Source organism: Anabrus simplex, chromosome 1, assembly GCF_040414725.1.
Source record: "Anabrus simplex isolate iqAnaSimp1 chromosome 1, ASM4041472v1, whole genome shotgun sequence".
NCBI classification, from domain to species: domain Eukaryota; kingdom Metazoa; phylum Arthropoda; class Insecta; order Orthoptera; family Tettigoniidae; genus Anabrus; species Anabrus simplex.
The window spans coordinates 348827162-348846811 of NC_090265.1; the positions used below are offsets into that span (position 1 = coordinate 348827162).

Consider the following 19650-nt stretch of genomic DNA (forward strand, 5'->3'; position numbering starts at 1 on the left):
GTCGATGGTATCGAGATAAACGGAGCATCGTCTGCATTTGTCGGAGAGTACGCTGGTGTCTTTGATGATGTACTTTTTGTAATTGTTTGTAGCTATTACTTGGTCTTGTATAGCAACTGCAAGTCCCTCTGTCTCCCCAAATAAGCGCCCACTTTGTAACCACATACACGACGCATTCTTGTCTATGCTCTGCTGGTTTAGATTGCTGCAGTATTTTCCATGGAGGGTCTTCTCTCGCCATGTCCTTTCTTTCTCCTGCAGGGATACTTGGTGATTTGTATGTGGGTCAGAGGCATTGTATGGATTATTATTATTATTATTATTATTATTATTATTATTATTATTATTATTATTATTATTATTATTATTATTATTGTTGTATGTCCGGCGCTCCCTTTCTCGCTCCTCCAGCCAGCTGCACGCGCGCCTGTGTATCATTCTGCTAGCTTCGACGCGCAGCCCCCAGTGCGCGTGCCTGACCATCGAGTGTACTATAAATAGGAGCTCCCTGCCTGCTCAATTGCCCACTCGCCCGGTGTCCAGCTCCAGAATACACCCTACGTCGAGCACGGAGGCTACTCCTCTTGAAAATGTGCTTCGACCAGGTGGACTGAATTTCTGGCAGTACGAGGTTTCACCTCTGGTCACCGTTCCCTTACCTGTTTCCGCTGCCTATGTACCGTCATTCTTTTACAAGCCATTTTCATTCCCTAAGTTATGCAAGCTCCCTTAGTTTTGCTAGGTGGAATTTCTTCAATCAATTGAACTTGCTTTTTAGGAATTCAGGCACTTCAACAAACAAGGACTCTCAAAGACATTCATGTTAGTGTGCCAGATAGTTCTCGACTATCAACGTGTCAATTCACAAAGACTATCTTTTCAAGATAGAAGTGTATATAAAGACTGCAAACCTGTACATATTGTATAAAGACAGACTTTTCTCAAGATTCAATATTCCTTTTTGCTTCAAAATAAATTTCAGTTATTTATGTAAATATCATAAAGTGAAGCAATAAAAGTTGTGTTTGTAAATTTCAACCTTGGTTACAACACAACTCTATGGCGACGAGGTAAAAAAAACAGCAACCACCTACAATTCTTCGACCCCAGTTGCCAACTCTATAGTGACGAAGTCAACACGACACTACCATTCAACAGGCCCAGTTGTCAACTCTACGGCGACGTGTTAAACAACAACGACACTCCAACCAGTTCTGACACACAGCTTACCTTACTCTTTCTTGCACGCATCTCGCAATGGCTACTGCGGAACAACTCGCTACGGTTTTCCAAGCCTTACAGCAGCAACAACAACAGTTTATGCAACAACAACAGGCAGCATTAATTCAGGCTATCCAAGCTATTTCTGTCTCTACACAGCCATCAGCTATTCCTCCGTTCTCTGCTTTTGATCCGGCTAAGGAAGAATGGTCAGTTTATTTAGCCCGTTTACAACAGCATTTCATCTGCCATTCTGTCACAGATGATCAACGCCGCCGCGCACTATTTCTTAGTTCGGTTGGCAATGCTACGTGTGAATTACTACGTAAATTAAGTCCGGAAGAACACTTATCTGAGGTACCCTTCACGCAGCTCTTGGCCCGTCTCACGGAACACTATGCCAAAGCTCCTCACATAGTGGCTGCTCGCTATAAATTTTTTCAGAGCAGAAAGCAACCCCATCAGACACATACTGAATGGATAACTGAATTGCGTGGTCTAGCTAAACCCTGCCAGTTCATCTGCTCCAAGGACGGTTGTGGTTCATCCTACACTGATTCTCTCATTCGGGACATGATAATTTTACATACTCCTGAAGACAAAATACGTTTTGACGCTGTCAAGCAGAGTAACCCTTCTTTAGAAGACGTCCAGCGTATTGCTACGGTTTATGAGCTTACTACCAAGACTGCCGCAGCCATAGCTTCTCCACACGAAGTTGCACAAGTCTCGCCTCAGGCCCGCAAGTCCTCTGCTACAGTGCACCGTACGGATAAGGCGCTCTCCACCAAGCATTCTCGCCAGGTTCCCTCTCGTAATGCTACACGGAAGCCCAATTCTAAAAGCACCTCGAAACTCCTGCCTTCCTGCCGAGGTTGTTTCAAGCATCATGAACGTCGTGACTGTCGTTTTTTCAAAGCTACTTGTGAACGATGTAATAAACTTGGACACATTAAGACTGTCTGTCAAAGTTCGCTCCGCCCTGCTAAGACTACTGCAGCACGCCGGAAGCATATACAGCCCCGCCAAGACATGGAAGTTGATCAGATCAATCTTATTCTTCCCACAAAGGATTCTCACAAAATCATCATTCCTCTCTCATTCTCTGATCGATCTGTCGATTTTCAATTAGATACTGGATCACCTGTCTCTATTATTAACCTGACTACATACCACGACTTAGGTTCACCTTCATGCTCTCCAGCTGACATCCAGCTCGTGACATTTAACAAGAAGAAAATTGACATCAAAGGTCAAATCAAGCTTCAGGCTAGTTATAAAGGACTTCAGAAGGCCATTCCTCTTCTCGTAGTTAACAACTACACTGCATCAAACATTATGGGCATGGATCTATTTAACTTATTTGGTTTCCAGATACATGACAACATTAACGTCGTATCTACATTGCATCCTACTCCTGACGTTACCGCTCTCCTAGCGCAGTTTCCTGAAGTCTTCGACTCTCAGCTCGGAACGGCCAAAGACTATACGGCTCACATACAGCTGAAATCCGGAGCTAAGCCTCGCTTCCTCAAAGCCCGTCCAGTACCCCTAGCACTTCAAGACCAGGTCACGAAAGAATTAGAAAGATGGATACAAACTGGAATTGTTGTACCAGTTACTTCTAGTCAATGGGCTACTCCACTCGTGGTAATCAAGAAACCTGATGGTAATGTTCGACTTTGTGGCGATTTTCGATCTACAGTCAACGCACAACTCGACACTGATATCTTTCCTATTCCACGTCCAGAAGACTTATTCCGTCGTCTCTCTGGTGGACAATTCTTCTCTCGAGTTGATCTTAAAGAAGCATATCTCCAGCTACTTTTAGACGAAGAATCTAAGAAATTTCTCACACTCAACACTCCTCTCGGACTGCTCCAGCTCCAGCGGCTCCCATTCGGTGTTTCATCCTCAGCGGCTATTTTTCAGCGCTATTTGGCTCAACTCACCGCCTCCATTCCCGGTTGTGCTAACTACCTGGATGATATTATTGTTACTGGAAAAGATCATCAGGAACATCTAACCAATCTACGCCTCCTTCTCCAGAAATTGAAAGACAATGGCCTACGAGCGAATCTCGCTAAATGTACCTTCTTTCAGCCTCAAGTTCACTACCTAGGACATATACTTGATAAGAATGGAATTCGTCCTAGTACGCAGAATGTCTCAGCGATAGTAAACATGCCAGCACCTCAGAACCTCAAGCAGCTTCAGTCCTTCATAGGCAAAGTGAACTATTATAATAAGTTCATTCCACGCTTCGCTACAGTGGCAGCTCCATTAAACGCTCTACGTAAAAAAGGTGTTAAGTTTCAGTGGACTCCGCAATGCCAACAGGCATGGAAAACAATCAACAACGCCTTAATTCAAGCTATACAACTCACTCATTTTCAGCCCGACAAGATCATCACGCTAGCTACTGACGCTTCAGACTACGGTGTCGGTGCCGTTCTCTCCCAGAAGGATCGTCATGGACAAGAACGCCCCATCGCCTTCGCTTCGAAAACACTTAATGACCATCAACGTCGATACTCACAGATAGAGAAAGAAGCTTTAGCCATCATCTTTGGTATTCGCCGTTTCAATGAATATCTCTATGGCAACCATTTCCTGATCATTACCGATCATAAGCCTCTCGTACACTTATTCCATCCTGGTAATAAGATCCCAGAGAATTCCCTCAGAAAGCTTCAAAGATGGTCCATGTTCCTTTCTGATTATTCCTATCAGATTATATATCGAGCCACATCCCAGCATTGTAATGCTGATGCCCTCTCCCGCTTACCCGTTGGTCCTGATACTGCCTTCGATTCTCAAGAATCTGAATGTCTTCAGTTGGACATCGAACTTGAAGATACTGTATCCAGTTTTCCTATTGATGCTACCTGCATAGCTAAAGCTACGGATCAGGACAGTACACTTGCTACTGTACGTACTTACATCCGCAACGGTTGGCCTCTTCAGAGCACACTTCCTGCCCACCTGGCACCTTATCATCGTATGCAGCATCGTCTCACGACTCGTGCCGGAGTTGTATTACTAGAAGCAGGCACCATCTTCCGAGTGGTTATCCCACTTAGCCTACAGAAACAAGTTCTCGAATTATTACACCAAAGCCATTGGGGTATCTCCAGAACAAAGCAACTCGCCCGTCAACACTGCTACTGGCCCGGTATTGATGCCGCCATCGAAAAGCTAATACGTCATTGTGAGCAATGTCAAACGAATCAGAACGCCCCGTCTTCTGATCTTGCTTCATGGCCTCCTGCTACTACTCCATGGGAACGAGTTCACATCGATTTCGCAGGTCCTTTCCTCAATTCCATGTGGTTAATAGTCATCGATTCACTGTCAAATTTTCCATATGTAGTGGATATGCATTCGACTACTACAACCGAAGCTACCATTCGTGCTCTCCAGAAAATCTTTACTACAGAAGGTTTACCGCAAGTACTCATTTCGGACAACGGACCTCAATTTACAGCTACTGCTTTTCAGAACTTTTGTACACATAATGGCATTCGTCATATCCTAGCACCACCTTTTCACCCTCAATCTAATGGTGAAGCTGAACGCTTCGTACAAACATTTAAAAGAAGTATGAAGAAAGCTGTCTCTTCAGGCTTAACTAAAGACCAAGCCTTGCTCCAACTCTTAAACAACTACAGAACTCTACCCGGCGCTGATAATATCACTCCTGCACAGAAGCTCCATGGACGACCTCACAGAACTTTACTTTCTCTGTTACAGCCTCTTCCGGCCCAGCATAAGACCTCACCAACGAAGTTCTCCCTCAACGACAAGGTCTACACCAGGACATTCAAATCCAACCCACTCTGGATACCTGGAGTCATCTGCAGATCTTTGGGTCATCGTCTATACGAGATACAGACTACGGAGAAACGTATCTGCCGCCATCAAGATCAGATACGTCTGCGCTACCGCCCCTGTCCAGCTATTGATGCTATTGCTAAACCTGATAAATCTATTGCTGAACGCGCTTTAGATCATTTAATAACAATGGGTTCCTTTCAGGACGAGACAGCGCCACTCCGCCCAGTTCCAGCTCCGGACAATACAACAGAGATGTCAGCAGCTCCGCCCCAGCATCGCAGTCGCCGCCAGCGCCGCCGCCGTTTCACGCCGTACCGGCGTATTTAGGAGGGGAGGGTGTTGTATGTCCGGCGCTCCCTTTCTCGCTCCTCCAGCCAGCTGCACGCGCGCCTGTGTATCATTCTGCTAGCTTCGACGCGCAGCCCCCAGTGCGCGTGCCTGACCATCGAGTGTACTATAAATAGGAGCTCCCTGCCTGCTCAATTGCCCACTCGCCCGGTGTCCAGCTCCAGAATACACCCTACGTCGAGCACGGAGGCTACTCCTCTTGAAAATGTGCTTCGACCAGGTGGACTGAATTTCTGGCAGTACGAGGTTTCACCTCTGGTCACCGTTCCCTTACCTGTTTCCGCTGCCTATGTACCGTCATTCTTTTACAAGCCATTTTCATTCCCTAAGTTATGCAAGCTCCCTTAGTTTCGCTAGGTGGAATTTCTTCAATCAATTGAACTTGCTTTTTAGGAATTCAGGCACTTCAACAAACAAGGACTCTCAAAGACATTCATGTTAGTGTGCCAGATAGTTCTCAACTATCAACGTGTCAATTCACAAAGACTATCTTTTCAAGATAGAAGTGTATATAAAGACTGCAAACCTGTACATATTGTATAAAGACAGACTTTTCTCAAGATTCAATATTCCTTTTTGCTTCAAAATAAATTTCAGTTATTTATGTAAATATCATAAAGTGAAGCAATAAAAGTTGTGTTTGTAAATTTCAACCTTGGTTACAACAATTATTATTATTATTATTATTATTATTATATATATATAATTCGCTGGGGCCATCAAGGACCACGTTAAGTCTTGTTGCATTTGACACTGAACTTGGCCTTCTTTAGAGCCCAAATTTCCCTCATTCTTTGTGAGTGGGCCTGCTTACACTCCTCTGTCCAAGGGGCACCGTGTCTTCTCTTCGGTTGCTCGTCTCGGTTTAGCCCGTTCGTCAATATTTTCTTGCGGAAGAGATCTTTGTTAAGGGTGTCTTCAGCTGAGATATGTAGCATTTGCAGGTCTTGTTTGGTATTTCTAAACCAGGGAATTGTGGTTTTGGGGTTTGAATCAAAAAAGTGAAAGATTTCTTTAGTTAACTTTCTTCCATCCATTCTTTTCAGATGACCGTAAAATCATGCCCGTCTTTTTTCTGACTGTGTTGGTAATTTTCTCTACTTTGCTGTAGACTTCCTTGTTGGATCTCTTTTGATGAATTCCATTTCTGTACTTTGATCCCAAGATTCTTCTCACAATTTTGCGTTCTTTTTTCTCCAGTTCTTCAAGGAGTCCTTTGTTGGCATTTAGAGACAAGGTTTCAGCTGCATATAGAACTACTGGCTTCAGAACTGTTTCATAGTGACATATCTTGGTGTTTTGCGAAAGGCATTTTTTGTTGTAGATTGTGCGGGATGTTTGGTAGGCTGTTTCCAGTTTGCGTACGCACTCCTGAAGTACTTCTTTGTCCAGTCCATTTTTCATGATGATCTCACCCAGGTATTTGAATTTGTCTACTCGGGTGATGTCCCCGTATTTTGTATGGAGTTTTGGTGGAGCCTCTTTGATGTTAGTCATTACTTCTGTTTTCTCAAACGATATCTACAAACCAGTTTGTTCAGCAATTTCCTTTAAAATTTCAACTTGAGCTCTAGCGGTTTCTATGTCGTTTGAGAGAACAGCAATATCATCGGCAAATGCTAAGCAGTCTGTTGCGATCCCCTTGGATTTGGTTCCTATTCTCAATGGACTGTAGTTGGTTTCCTGTAATCTCACCCGCCAGGTTCTGATGGTCTTTTCAAGAACACAGTTGAAGAGTATCGAGGATAGCCCATCACCTTGTCGGACTCCTGTTTTGATGTCAAAGGAATGCGAGAGACATCCGTGGAACTTCACCTTGGATTTTGTATCGGTCAGGGTTGCTCTAATTAGTGCCAGCAGTTTCAAATCAACTCCAAATTCATTTAAGATGTTTAGCAGGACTTCCCGGTCAATTGAGTCGTACGCTTTCTTAAAGTCCACAAAGACAGACACATACTGCTTGGACCTTAGTGTACAATATCTGATGATCGTTTTGAGATTTTAGATCTGTTCAGCTGTTGAGCGACCTTTTCTGAACCCTCCTTGGTATTCACCTATTTGATGTTCGACTTGTGCTTCCAAACACTCCAGGATGGCAAGTGATAAAATTTTGTAAGTCACGGGTAGCCAAGATATTCCTCTGTAGTTATTGATGTTCTTCATGCTGCCTTTTTTGTGTAATGGATGGATCAAAGCTATTTTCCAATCTTCGGGTAGGGTCTCCTTGTTCCAAATTTCTTCTATTTGCTTTTGCAAGATATCAAGTGATTCCTCTGGGGCATATTTCCATAGTTCTGCTACTACTGAGTCTTCCCCCGGCGCTTTGTTATTTTTGAGACGGGCAATGTGGCGCTTGATTTCATCTCTGTCGGGTGATCTGGAATCTGGGTACCTGAGTAAGAGTTCCTTGATCTCAATGGCGCTTTGCGGTTTAGAGCAATTAAGTAAATTCTTGAAGTAATCTGCCAGAATGCTGCAATTTTCTTCATTTGACGTTGCTAGTGTGCCGTCCTTTTGCTCAAAGCATAGAGATGGTGGTTTATAGCCAGTGAGTTTGCGTTTGAAGGCTCTGTAGTACTCTCTGCTTTCATTCTTCCTAAAGTTTTGTTCTATCTTTTCAATGAGAGATTTTTCGTATTTACGTTTCTCAGTTCTGAACACCCTAGCTGCTTGGGCACGTTGGGTTTTGTAGGTTTCCCAACCATTTTCTGATTTTGTAGAGTAGTACTGTTTCCACGCATTGAGTCTTTCTTGGAGGATTGATTCGCACGTACCATTCCATAGGATGCTTTTTGCTTCTCTTGATTCCTGCAACGTCTTTGGCGGCCTCAACAAGGAGACTTTTAGCGTTGTTAAAGTCACAGTCATTTGATCTAGCCTTCTCCTGGAACTCCTCGACCCTTTGCCGAAGTTTATCATTGTCGAAGCGTGTGATCTGTTTGGTTGTCTTCCTTGTGTTTGCGGGCATTGGTTTGAATTTGATAAGAGACATATAATGATCTGAGGCCACATTGATGCCTTTCTTTACCTTGACATTCACAATCTCAGGGCTGTTTCTCCTGGAGCTCGCAACATGATCAATTTGGAACTCTCCGAGAGCTTGGACAGGAGAACGCCAAGTCATTTGCTTTCTGGGTAGATGGCAAAAGTGGGTCGACATGACCTGCAGGTTGTGATTTTCGCAAATGGACACCAGTCTTTTGCCGTTGGGATTGGTTCTTTTGTGAACAGGGTAATTTCCTATAACTTTCTTGTACTTCTGTTCACGACCTAGTTGGGCATTGAAGTCACCCAAAAGAAGCTTGACGTGGTGTTTGGGGATTTTGTTTAATTTTTCATCCAGTAGGTCCCAGAAATTATCAACTTCATCTGGATCAGACTTGTTCTTATCGTTTGTAGGAGCATGTGCGTTAACTAGGGCGTAGGTTTTTTCACGCATTTAATTGTGAGTATAGACAATCTGTCATTCACAGGTTCGAAATTTGCAACCGATTTAAGGATCACAGCTCCATTGAGGATTCCTCTTTGCGCTTTGCTCTTGAAAAATCGGTAGCCTTCGGATTCAAAAATCTCTTCATATGGGTACCTTGTTTCCTGTAGGACCATTATGGATATCTGATTTTCGTGAAGAGCTTTGGTGAGGGTTTTCAGCTTGCCAGTTTGTGTAAGTGAATTTATGTTGAAAGTTGCTAGAAAGGTTTTAGATTTTGGCCTGAGTTTTTGACTCTTCGGGGTACACCGAGACGCTCCGATTCATCTCTTGCGTGATGTTGAGTCTCCCCCAGAATCCGAAGGAGACTCGTGCACCGTGGCGTTCACGACGAGGGATTTATCCGAAGATTTACCCCCTGGGGTATGTTTCTTGAAATGTTGTGCCATCATGCTTTTTGACTTGACTTTGCTTTGGACGGGTACCCATCCTTTTACAACTAGGGTTGTTAGCCCTAGAGGTTGCCTCAAGATGTTTTCTGGCTTCTGGTCATTTACCAGTCTTCGCCGTAACCCTGGCAAGGGACCAGTTTTTTTTTCACGGTGGTATTTTATTTCCCTACTACCCTCTGACTCTGCTGGCGGCAGAGCCAGCGAGCTTCCCCAATTCCAATGGGACGCGCCCGGTGGAGGTAACCGGTAAATCCCCACACGGGTTATTATTATTATTATTATTATTATTATTATTATTATTATTATTATTATTTCAACAGCATTCAGACTGATTCCGCTTTAGTAAAAATAAATTCTGAACTGCAAATAAGTTAAGTAAAGAGGCTGGATTTGTAATTGTCACTTATTTCTGCATCATACTTAGGCTATGAGTAATAAAGGAACAAGACGCAAAGAAAACTCTGGAGACTTTGCAGCAAAAAATACAAAATCAGGAAGGACTCTGTTTTTGGCAGCTAATCTTGCCTAGGCTTACCGGTTTTCGACCTAATGCCTTGATTTAGGGAATAACATGGGTAGAACACAAATTAGACCTCTAGATAGTTGTTCTCTTCAGTTATAGTTTTACATTATTGTCGTTCCCTCCGTTCACTAAATAAAGACTGATTATTGTTACTTTGGTTTATCACTTGTGTTAAGTGTAGGGTTCATTTTTATTTTTCAAATGCTATAATGGAGAAGTGTAAATATGAATACAATTATTTTTGCAATCATACATTGTTCACTTAATCATCCGCGGTAAATAATGCACAATAATTTAAGCTCATGACTGGTGTGTGATCTGTCTGATGACCGGTATTACCTCTTGATTTCAACCATCATGCGGGTCACATACCAGGTGCATGAGTAGGATAAGCCCACAAGTTCCATAGAACTCATCTTACCAATGATCAAAACTCCATTTATTACAACTTTTAAAGAGGTCCATGAAAATATTTTGCTTGGGATAATGGGTATATCATGCTCAACTAATGTAACATGCAATGAATGTTTAAATTCCAGTACTTTGCTTTTATTAGATAAATATGACTTAACTGCTTCTAGTCTAGGGACATCATATTTAGGAGGTGGTGATAAGCTGATAACCATGAAGTACTGGAAAAACAGCAACAAAAGAAATATTGCAATATAATTTTAAGGTATCTTATTTTTTGAACCTATGTCTGCTTTCCTTCTAACAATCTGACAGTGCTTAACTGCCACTGATTTTAATTTTCCAGTGATTTGTTATTGTTGTCGATGAAAAAAGTTGATTACACAGAAAACACATTATTTTTAACAGAATGTGATCCATTCCTGCTATCTGTAAAGTTTGAGGAATATTGAAACAAGTATTCAGACTAGATTTTCAATTTTGAGCACCACTGCGAATTTCGGTGAGAATTACATGATAATAGTAGGAACTGTTGTTTAAAAAGGCAAAACAATGAATTATTATTCCCCCATTTCCCCAGTCCACCTCCCGCTGGGATGCGAAGTTCATGGTAACTTTCCATTTTCCTCTATCCAATCATTATTGTTCCTCCTTAAACCATGTTCCAATACGGATTTCTTCTAATGATAATGCTCTTGATCGTTTGCAATCACCTTAGTCTTGCTCTTACCTCTTTCTATCTGGCTCTCCATCATCCACTTTGACATCCTTCCCTCTTCTATCCTCTTAACATGTCCAGAACATCTAAGTTTATTTTTCTCCATTCTGTCATAAAGATTGTCCACTCCTATTTCCTTCCTGACACCCTCATTTCTTACTCTGTCCTTTTTTGTCTTCCTTATCATAGTTCTTAAAAATGTCATTTCACTGACCTGGATTTATTTTTTCCTGTCTTTTTGTCAGTGTCCAGGTCTCCACTGCATATGTTAGTATTGAGCAGTAGTACATCTTATACAGGGTGATCACAAAGTCCCACAGCGTGTCTACATATTCATAGATGGTCATATTGTATTAATGCGGGATCATGGCAGAGGACAACTTTGAGGTAGTGTGACTATTCTTTATTATTTATTCCAGAGTGTCTGTGTGTACACCATCATTTTCATAACAGAGTACGATTCTCCTCCATGTACGATGTGAAATTCTCCTCAACACTGCTGCACGACCAACCCCCTTGAAGGAAGAGTTGTAAAGACATCGAGCATTCACTCACAAGCCTGATGATATTTTTGCATGTCATCATCACTCAATTCATTTACAAAGGAAGGTTTAAATGCCTTTAAATTCAAATCCTTCTTCATATGTTTTTGTAACATGAAATATTGAACTCCCAGTTCTGGTGACCGCTGAAGAATGGATATTTTTGACAAACGTTCGACAAACACTTCAGCCTCCACACACGTTTCCAGTCGTGTTGATGGTTGTCCTGAGTGGGGCTTACCTTTTATGCAACCAGTTGCAAAGAGCTTTTCCTTCCACCATAAAAATGATGCTTTTCATGAGGAAGGTTTCTCAAACCTTACAGTGAAATCATGATGAGTATCTCTCATTGATTTTCCTGCATGGGGTCATTCGTAAGCCCATGTGCCCATTGCAGTCCTTTCCTCTATGGTGTAAGTGGACTCATCGGCCATGATTTAGATGTATATCAACACCTGCAACAAAAGAAAAAACAATTCAATAATATCTATGTAATACATAGGGAGGTAATGGGATTTTGTGATCACCCTGTGCATCACCTCTTTATACTTCATTGGTACTTCCTACCTCCACACCAGGTTTCTCACACTCTGAGAGAATGCATTTCCCTTTAAATCCTTTTAATTGAATCCATGCCCAGCCCTGGAACAAGTACTTGAAGATCTCCACAATTTCAAGGTTTTGTCCCATTTTTTAAAATAATAATAATTATTATTATTATTGGCCCCAGAGACAAACTGAGAATATATTGTAAGTGAAATTAAGACTCAACTTCTCAAGTGAAATAGAATGGAATATTCCAATTAGTTGTACAAATATATGTAAACTGTGCACTTCTACCAACTCTTAATAACAAACAAATTATTAAGTTTGTAAAAGTACCAGCTGTTTACTCCCTATCTGTATTACATGTAAGTACACAGAGCAATGTCTTTTCTCCAGGAAGTCAAGTCGAATCCTGCCAAGAACCAAGAATATAACAATACCAGCCCTATCCATCCTCCAGAGGAAAGGGACAAAGACCCAGTATCATAAAGCACGCAGTGTTTACTTCTTACTACCAAGGTGCATAGAAGTAATCAATTTTAAAATAAAAATTATTTTAATTTTCAAAGGTGAGGTAAGATCCTTCATTGTTATATCTATGTAACAATAACATTTTCACTATTATTGATCAAAACTAAAATGAAAACTTAAATTTTACTTAGGTTTTTACATAATGAAAAGTATATACAGGGAGAGTTTTCTTTTACACCAAAAAGCAAGGCGGTGATTCAGAGATAAGGAAGATAACAAAGCCAAGATATTTAGTGCAGTTAACTACCATTTTTGTACTACAAGTGTATGCCATGCATCTGATGATGCTAGAGCAACTGTCAGTTCTTAGCAACGCTCATAACAAACACAATTTAAGTGTAAGTATAAGTGAGACCTATTCAGACTACGAACTGTGGCCAATTGTTGAGGAGTGCGCCTCACATAACAGGGTCTACAGTGGGTCAAGTTAGAAATAACATCACAGCAGTTGCTCAAAGTGACTTCCACTGGCATGCATGCAACATAGGGTAAACCTGTTTCGCTTGCTAGAGAAGAGACAACACGATGTGGGTTCTCCTGCAACTTCGATAAACAAACAGCAGTAGCATACTGGACCATATTTCTTGGTTTTCTATCCTCCTTATCATCACCCCAGCCACCTCCCTGCATTTTTCTGTTGAGAAAAGACTCATCCTACATATGCAATATTTTCTTCAAATTGTGTGAAAGCACATACAGCATATCAAAGTAAATGAAGTAAGCACTCATGTATCACTAACTTGCTAAAATGAAGTATTGAGAATTCTAGTACATAACATCAAACTCCTTCAGGTATGCCCCACTCTTTCAGCATCATATCACATTAAGAATGGTGCTGCACGAGCACTTGCATGTTCCTTTATGTATGATACAGAATGAGTTTGGTGCAGTATGTGCTGAATAGGATTTGCATAAACACAATATGAGGAACACATTTTTTCTACCCAGTACTGAATTTCATACTATTTCAAGACTGTTTTTTGGTGAACTTGTATTATAGCTTCAGTGGACAAGATGAAGCAAAATTATAAGTGTATGGTGCTACTACCTGTTGTTACTGAGAGAAATCTGGTGCAATGAAGCATAACTGAGATATGGGGCAATACAGAAATGAACTCTGTTGTCTGGTTTAACATATTTCAATTTCACTCTGCAATTGCATCAGAGACAAACAAGAGGTTTGACTCCCTCTGATCCAATTGTAACCACTGTGGAACAATGCAACACCACTCTCCTCTCCTGCTGCCTCTCTTATGCACTCAAACAACAAGCTACTAATGCTTCACATTATTTCTCTACAAGACCAACGAATATATCCCGCACCATTTTTTGCCTTCCAATTTTGTCATTTTTGTAAATATGTCTATGAATAATAATTATAACTCACTATGCAAATGCTTTATATATTGTAAACATAACATGTAACACAAACATTTATGATAATAAACAGACTTAAAAAGTTGTATAACAATGGGACTGAAATTTATTGTAGTTTCCATCTTCTTCCTATTCCATTCGCACCATGATCTTTTTTGTTTTAACAATGAATATATAGCATGTTCAAAAAGTTAGCTACTGATACTTCAACACTATTTCACAAATACAGACTGGCGCAGAAGTCATGCATGGGTTTGATTTATTTATTTTGTTTTGAAAAAAATGCCAATGTTTCTGCCACAAACAAACACACATACTTTGGAAATGTGGGCAGACTACTCAAGAACCACTCACCTCATCACAAGGATGGGCTCCTATCTGAACATTAACTCTGTTAAGAGTTTCTGGCTGTTGCACATCAGTATCTGCTTGAATATTGTTTTTGAGCTCCTCAATAGTTTGTTGACAAAGACAAATTCTTTGAAATATTCCCAAAGAATAAGTCTGCAGCTGTCAAATTTGGGGAAAAGTCAATATAATGGACTGTTAATTTGAAAAGTAAAGTTCAATAAGCCAGAAAATATTAATAAAGTTTTAAAAATTGTTCTGATTATTATCCCGAGTGTCATTCAGTAGACTGCCACAACATTCTGCTTTTCTTTTGCAAGGACAATATTATTGAGGTATTTCAATCCATGCGTGATTTCTGCGCCACTTGAATATCCCACACAATATCATTAGGCATATGGTTCAATGCAACATTTCAAACAAGAAAAGAACGAAACACACAAACACACAAAACAAAAACTCAGAGAGACCCTACCCACAGATGAAATGAAATAGCGTATGGCTTTTAGTGCCGGGAGTGTCCAAGGACAAGTTCGGCTCACCAGATGCAGGCCTTTTGATTTGACTCTCATAGGCGACCTTATCGTCCTGATGAGGATGAAATGATGATGAAGATGACACATACACCCAGCCATGCCAGCAAAATTAACCCATTATGGTTAAAATTCCCGACCCTGCCAGGAATCAAACACAGGACCCCTGTGACCAAAGGCCAGCATGCTAACCATTTAGCAATGGAGCCGGACTACCCAGAGCATATTACAGCATTCAGAGAAGAATTGGGAATTTTTTAATTTATTACCATACTGATCTTAAGTTCAACCTTGTTCACATCCTAAAGTTATAAAATCATGACATCACAAGAGAGAGATGCCAAGAACACACTTGAATAGTTCAGTGCAAGACTCACTTGAGTTGCCAGTCATTTAACAAGCACTATGGGAACATTTCATTTTATTTACGTTGGTTGATGTGGAAACACCATCTAGCAGTTCTGCGCCAGCTGGTGGTTATTTACAGTGGCATCCAGTAGCTTGCATACTGCTAACACCACTCAAGTAGATTTTTGATTGATGATCTGACTACAGAACCAACATTTACCAGTTCTCATTTTGCAATTGAAATTATAATGATTAGCAGTGATGGAACTAACAATTCTATGAATATCAATACAAGAGTGAGTCTGGATGATAAGCATACTCCAGATGCTAAGAATTTAGAGCCTAATTTATTTTTCTGATTTTACATTTAGTTCACCCCAGATTTTAAAGTTAATTGTGTGTTTGTATATTAGTCTTCATGTCAATTGTGTGTTTTTACATTTGTTTAGTTACCAGATGTATTACATTAAGGCTGAAGATGGCCAGCCAAGGCCGAAACTACTAGTTTAGTAATGTAATTCAATAATATTACATAATATAGTATTAAAAAAGGTGGACCATACAACATTAATTTAATAATTATTATTGCCGGTTATTCCTAATGCCGTGTCTGGGCGAGTGGATGATGCAATAGCCGCCTGACCCACATAGCTCGCCCAGCAATGCTATGGTCTCAGCCAGTCTGCGGTAAGCTTCCGTACAGTATGAGTTCTTCTTATACAGCAGTAATTGATCACTTTAGTATATGTCATGGTTTCTGAATTAAGCAGTGAACAGCGTTTTTTGTGTGCTTAGTTACACTGTCTTAAATGACGAAACATTTCAGGATATTTCTTAAAAACTTGAGTGATCCTCCCCTAAAATCTTTAAGGAAACTCAGTCTGTCAACAGTGGTGAATTAAACCCTGAATTAATGCTGTTTACTAAAGAGATGTGTTTCTTTGCAGGGACATTTAAACTCGCAAAACAACAAGCATTGGTCACATGAGAATCCAAGAATAATTCATGAAACTTCACTTCATGACTTTGAAAAAGGAGTTTGGTGGGCTATTAGTAATAAAAGAATTGTAGGGCCAATTTTTTGACACCATTAATTTTGACCGATACATAGAATACATAGAAATAAAACTGAACAAGTTTTTTCTTCAACTGACTGAACAGAAATAGTCATTTGAATACTTCCAGCAAGCACATATTGTTCGTAATTCAATGAATGCAATGTGTGTCATTTTCAGGGACACAATAATCAGTGCAGGTTTATGGCCAGCTTTCTTTCCTGATTCAATACCTTGCGGCTTCTATTTAACCACACATACATGGTGTTGGATTTGCAGTAAAAACAAAAATAGTGAAAGAACAGCAACTCAAACCTATTGCAGTGAACGAAAGTGTCATGTCTTTTCGAATTCCTCTTGCTGGAGATAGATTTGTTACCTTTATCTCTGCTTATGCTCCCACTTTAGATGATTATGACAATTCTAAGAACTGATTCTACTACCAACTGAACAGTCTTCTTGACAACATAGATACTAAGGATAAAATCATTTTGCTTAGTGATTTCAATGCCAGAGTGGGAAGCGACAATTGATTATGGGAGAATGTCATGGGTAATCAAGGTATAGGAAAGGAAACTGCAATGCAAATGGGCTGCTGCTACTTCTTGGTCTTTGTGTCGAGCATGACTCTCCATCACCAACACATTTCAGCCTACCTAATCACTTCCAAGACCACGTGGATGCATTCACGTTCCAAACACTGGCATCTCACTGACTATGTCATCACCATGCAGCATAACAGAAAAGATGTTTTGATTACAAGACAGCACTTAATATTCATGGCTGCTGGACTGACCATGAACTTCTGAAAGTCATCTAAGGATCCTTGTAGCTCGTAAGCCATGATCTTACTTCTCAAACCCTACCAGGAGAAAATTCAACATCACCAATCTTCAGAATGAAGTTGTTAGCACTGCTTTCCAAGACACCCCTTTAAATCACTAACTAAATGTCCAATCAACACAAAAGATGTTGAATCAGAGTGGAGCAAATTATTAAGAAATCACCATCATAGAGACTGCAGAGGTTCAAAGGCTCTGATGTAGGGATGATAATAATGAAGAGATTCTGAGTATCATCAGTACTAAAAGGGGTGCCTACCTGTCTCTTGCTCAGGATTCATTTTCTGTAGAAAAGGAAGCATGTTATCAAGAGCTCAAGGAAATATGTCTAACTGAAATAAAAGTATTCAAAAACAACTGGTGGCAACAAAAGGCTAAGGAACTCCAAAATCTATCTGATGCTAGAGACCTACACAACATTTGTGCTGGAATAAAATAGCTGTACGGACCTCTTCATTCCTCATTGGGCACCCTGAAATCTGCCAACAATGCTACCCCTTTCACTGACAGACAGGACATCTTGAACTGCTGGAAGGAACACTTCAGATTGCTCTTAAACCACAGTTGTTCTGTTGCTGAAGACTTCCCCCAATGTGTGCCACAACATCCTTCACAAACTTGGATGGCAGTCACACCTACTTTTCGGGAATTTAGAAAGGCTCTTGATAATCTAAATCCAAGAAAGGCTCCTGGACCTGAAAACATTCCCCTTGAACTTATCCAAAGTGGAGGCTTGCATCTGAAAACCAGGCTTTATCCTTCTAATATAGGAATCTTGCAAGGTCCCTGCTGACATGAAGAATTCTACCATTGTCACAATCTTCAAAAAAGGCAATTGAAGCATCTGTGGTAATTATTGTGACATATCTCTGCTCTCAAGTATGAAGGATGAGTTTTCCACCTAATCAATACTTTATTTTACAAAATATTTAGAATTATCTACATACTTGTGTGCTTAAATTATCAATATGGACAATGAAGCTGATAGATTATAATATCTCTGCTCTCCATAGCTGGTAAAATATTTGCTAGAAATCTGTTGAATTGTCTCCAGATAATCTTAGAGAAGGTACTTCCTGATTCTCAATGCGAGTTCTGTCCGTCAAGGGGCACTACTGTTGATGTGATATTTGTGCAAGGTAACTTCAGGGAAAGAGCAGAGAACAACAAAAGCCTTTGCTTTTTGTGTACTACGATCTGGAAATGGCCTTTGATACAGTGCCTAGAGAAGCAATGTGGATGGTTTTAAGGCAATTCAGCTGCCCAGAACACTTTGTTGGATTGATACAGGCACTCCATGATAATATATTTGAACAAGTATTGTACTAAAATGAAATTTAAGAAGAATTTCTTATCAGCAATGGGCTTAAGTGAGGATGTGTACTTGCATCAACACTCTTTGTCCTGTACCTGGCAGCCAAGCTCTACAAGACATTGTCTAGAGATCAACACAGGTATGGAATTTGAGGATAGGCTTGATGGAGGGTAGACACCAATCAGAAAGACTTACTAGTCTCACCCATGTAACTAAACAGCAATATGCAGATGACAATGCTCCTCTAGCTCATACACCAGACGAGCTGCAAATGTCAGTTAAGAGTTTCACTAGCGCATATGAACGATTTGGCCTAACAATTAATATTCCTAAAACAAAGACACTTGTGCAGCCAGCTCCTGAAACTGCCTTTCCAGATTTCAGTATTTCTATATCCAGTATGCCTCTAGAACAAGTAGATCATTTCCTTTATCTAGGATGTATTCTATGCTCAATGGAGAAGGACATGGAGAACAGAATACGTGCTGCCCATACAGCTTTCGGATGCCTTACAGATTGAGTCTTTTTGTATAAAAATCTAGGAAAATGTGATGACTACATTCCAAACACAACAGTTCTAGAGAGGGCAATAATGGTCAGTATAGAGCCCACCATTGTTGGTCATCAACTCAGATGGATTGGACATGTCCAGCACATGAAAGATGACAGACTTCCTCGAAAAATTCTGTATAGTAAAATCAGTACAGTCTGCCTCTGTGGTGTAGTGGTTAGCAGGATTAGCTGCCACCCCAGGAGGCCTGGGTTCAATTCTCGGCTCTGCCATGGAATTTGAAAAGTGGTACGAGGGCTGGAACAGGGTCCACTCAACCTCGGAAGGTCAATTGAGTACGGGTGGTTCGATTCCCACCTCAGCCATCCTTGAAGTGGTTTTCCGTGGTTTTCCACTTCTACTCCAGGCAAATGCCGGGATGGTACCTAACTTAAAGCCACGGCCGCTTCCTACCCTCTTCCTTGTCTATCCCTTATAATCTTCCCATCCCCCCACAAGGCCCCTGTTCAGCATAGCAGGTGAGGCCGCCTGGGTGAGGTACTGATCCTCCTCCCCAGTTGTATCACCAACCCGAAGTCTGGCGCTCCAGGACACTGCCCTTGAGACGGTAGAGGTAGGATCCCTTGCTGAGTCTGAGGAAAAACCAACCCTGGAGGGTTAATACATTAAGAAGAAGAAGAAAATCAGTAGAGTCAGGAAACACCATGGTGCCCCTCTGAAGCACTATAAAGATTAGATTAAGAAGACCTTCAGGAGCCCTGA

At 40.9% G+C, this 19650-nt stretch overlaps 1 protein-coding gene across 1 annotated transcript in view; it reads left to right on the plus strand.

The window, feature by feature from the left end:
• Positions 1–14309, plus strand: part of LOC136866423 (uncharacterized) — a 112872-nt gene extending 98563 nt beyond the window's left edge. Inside the window, exon 6 of the mRNA XM_067143388.2 lies at positions 12425–14309. Coding sequence (XP_066999489.2) covers positions 12425–12517 — 93 coding nt within the window. The 3' untranslated portion in view covers positions 12518–14309. The remainder of the gene's footprint in view (positions 1–12424) is intronic.
• Positions 14310–19650: the final 5341 nt, after the last annotated feature.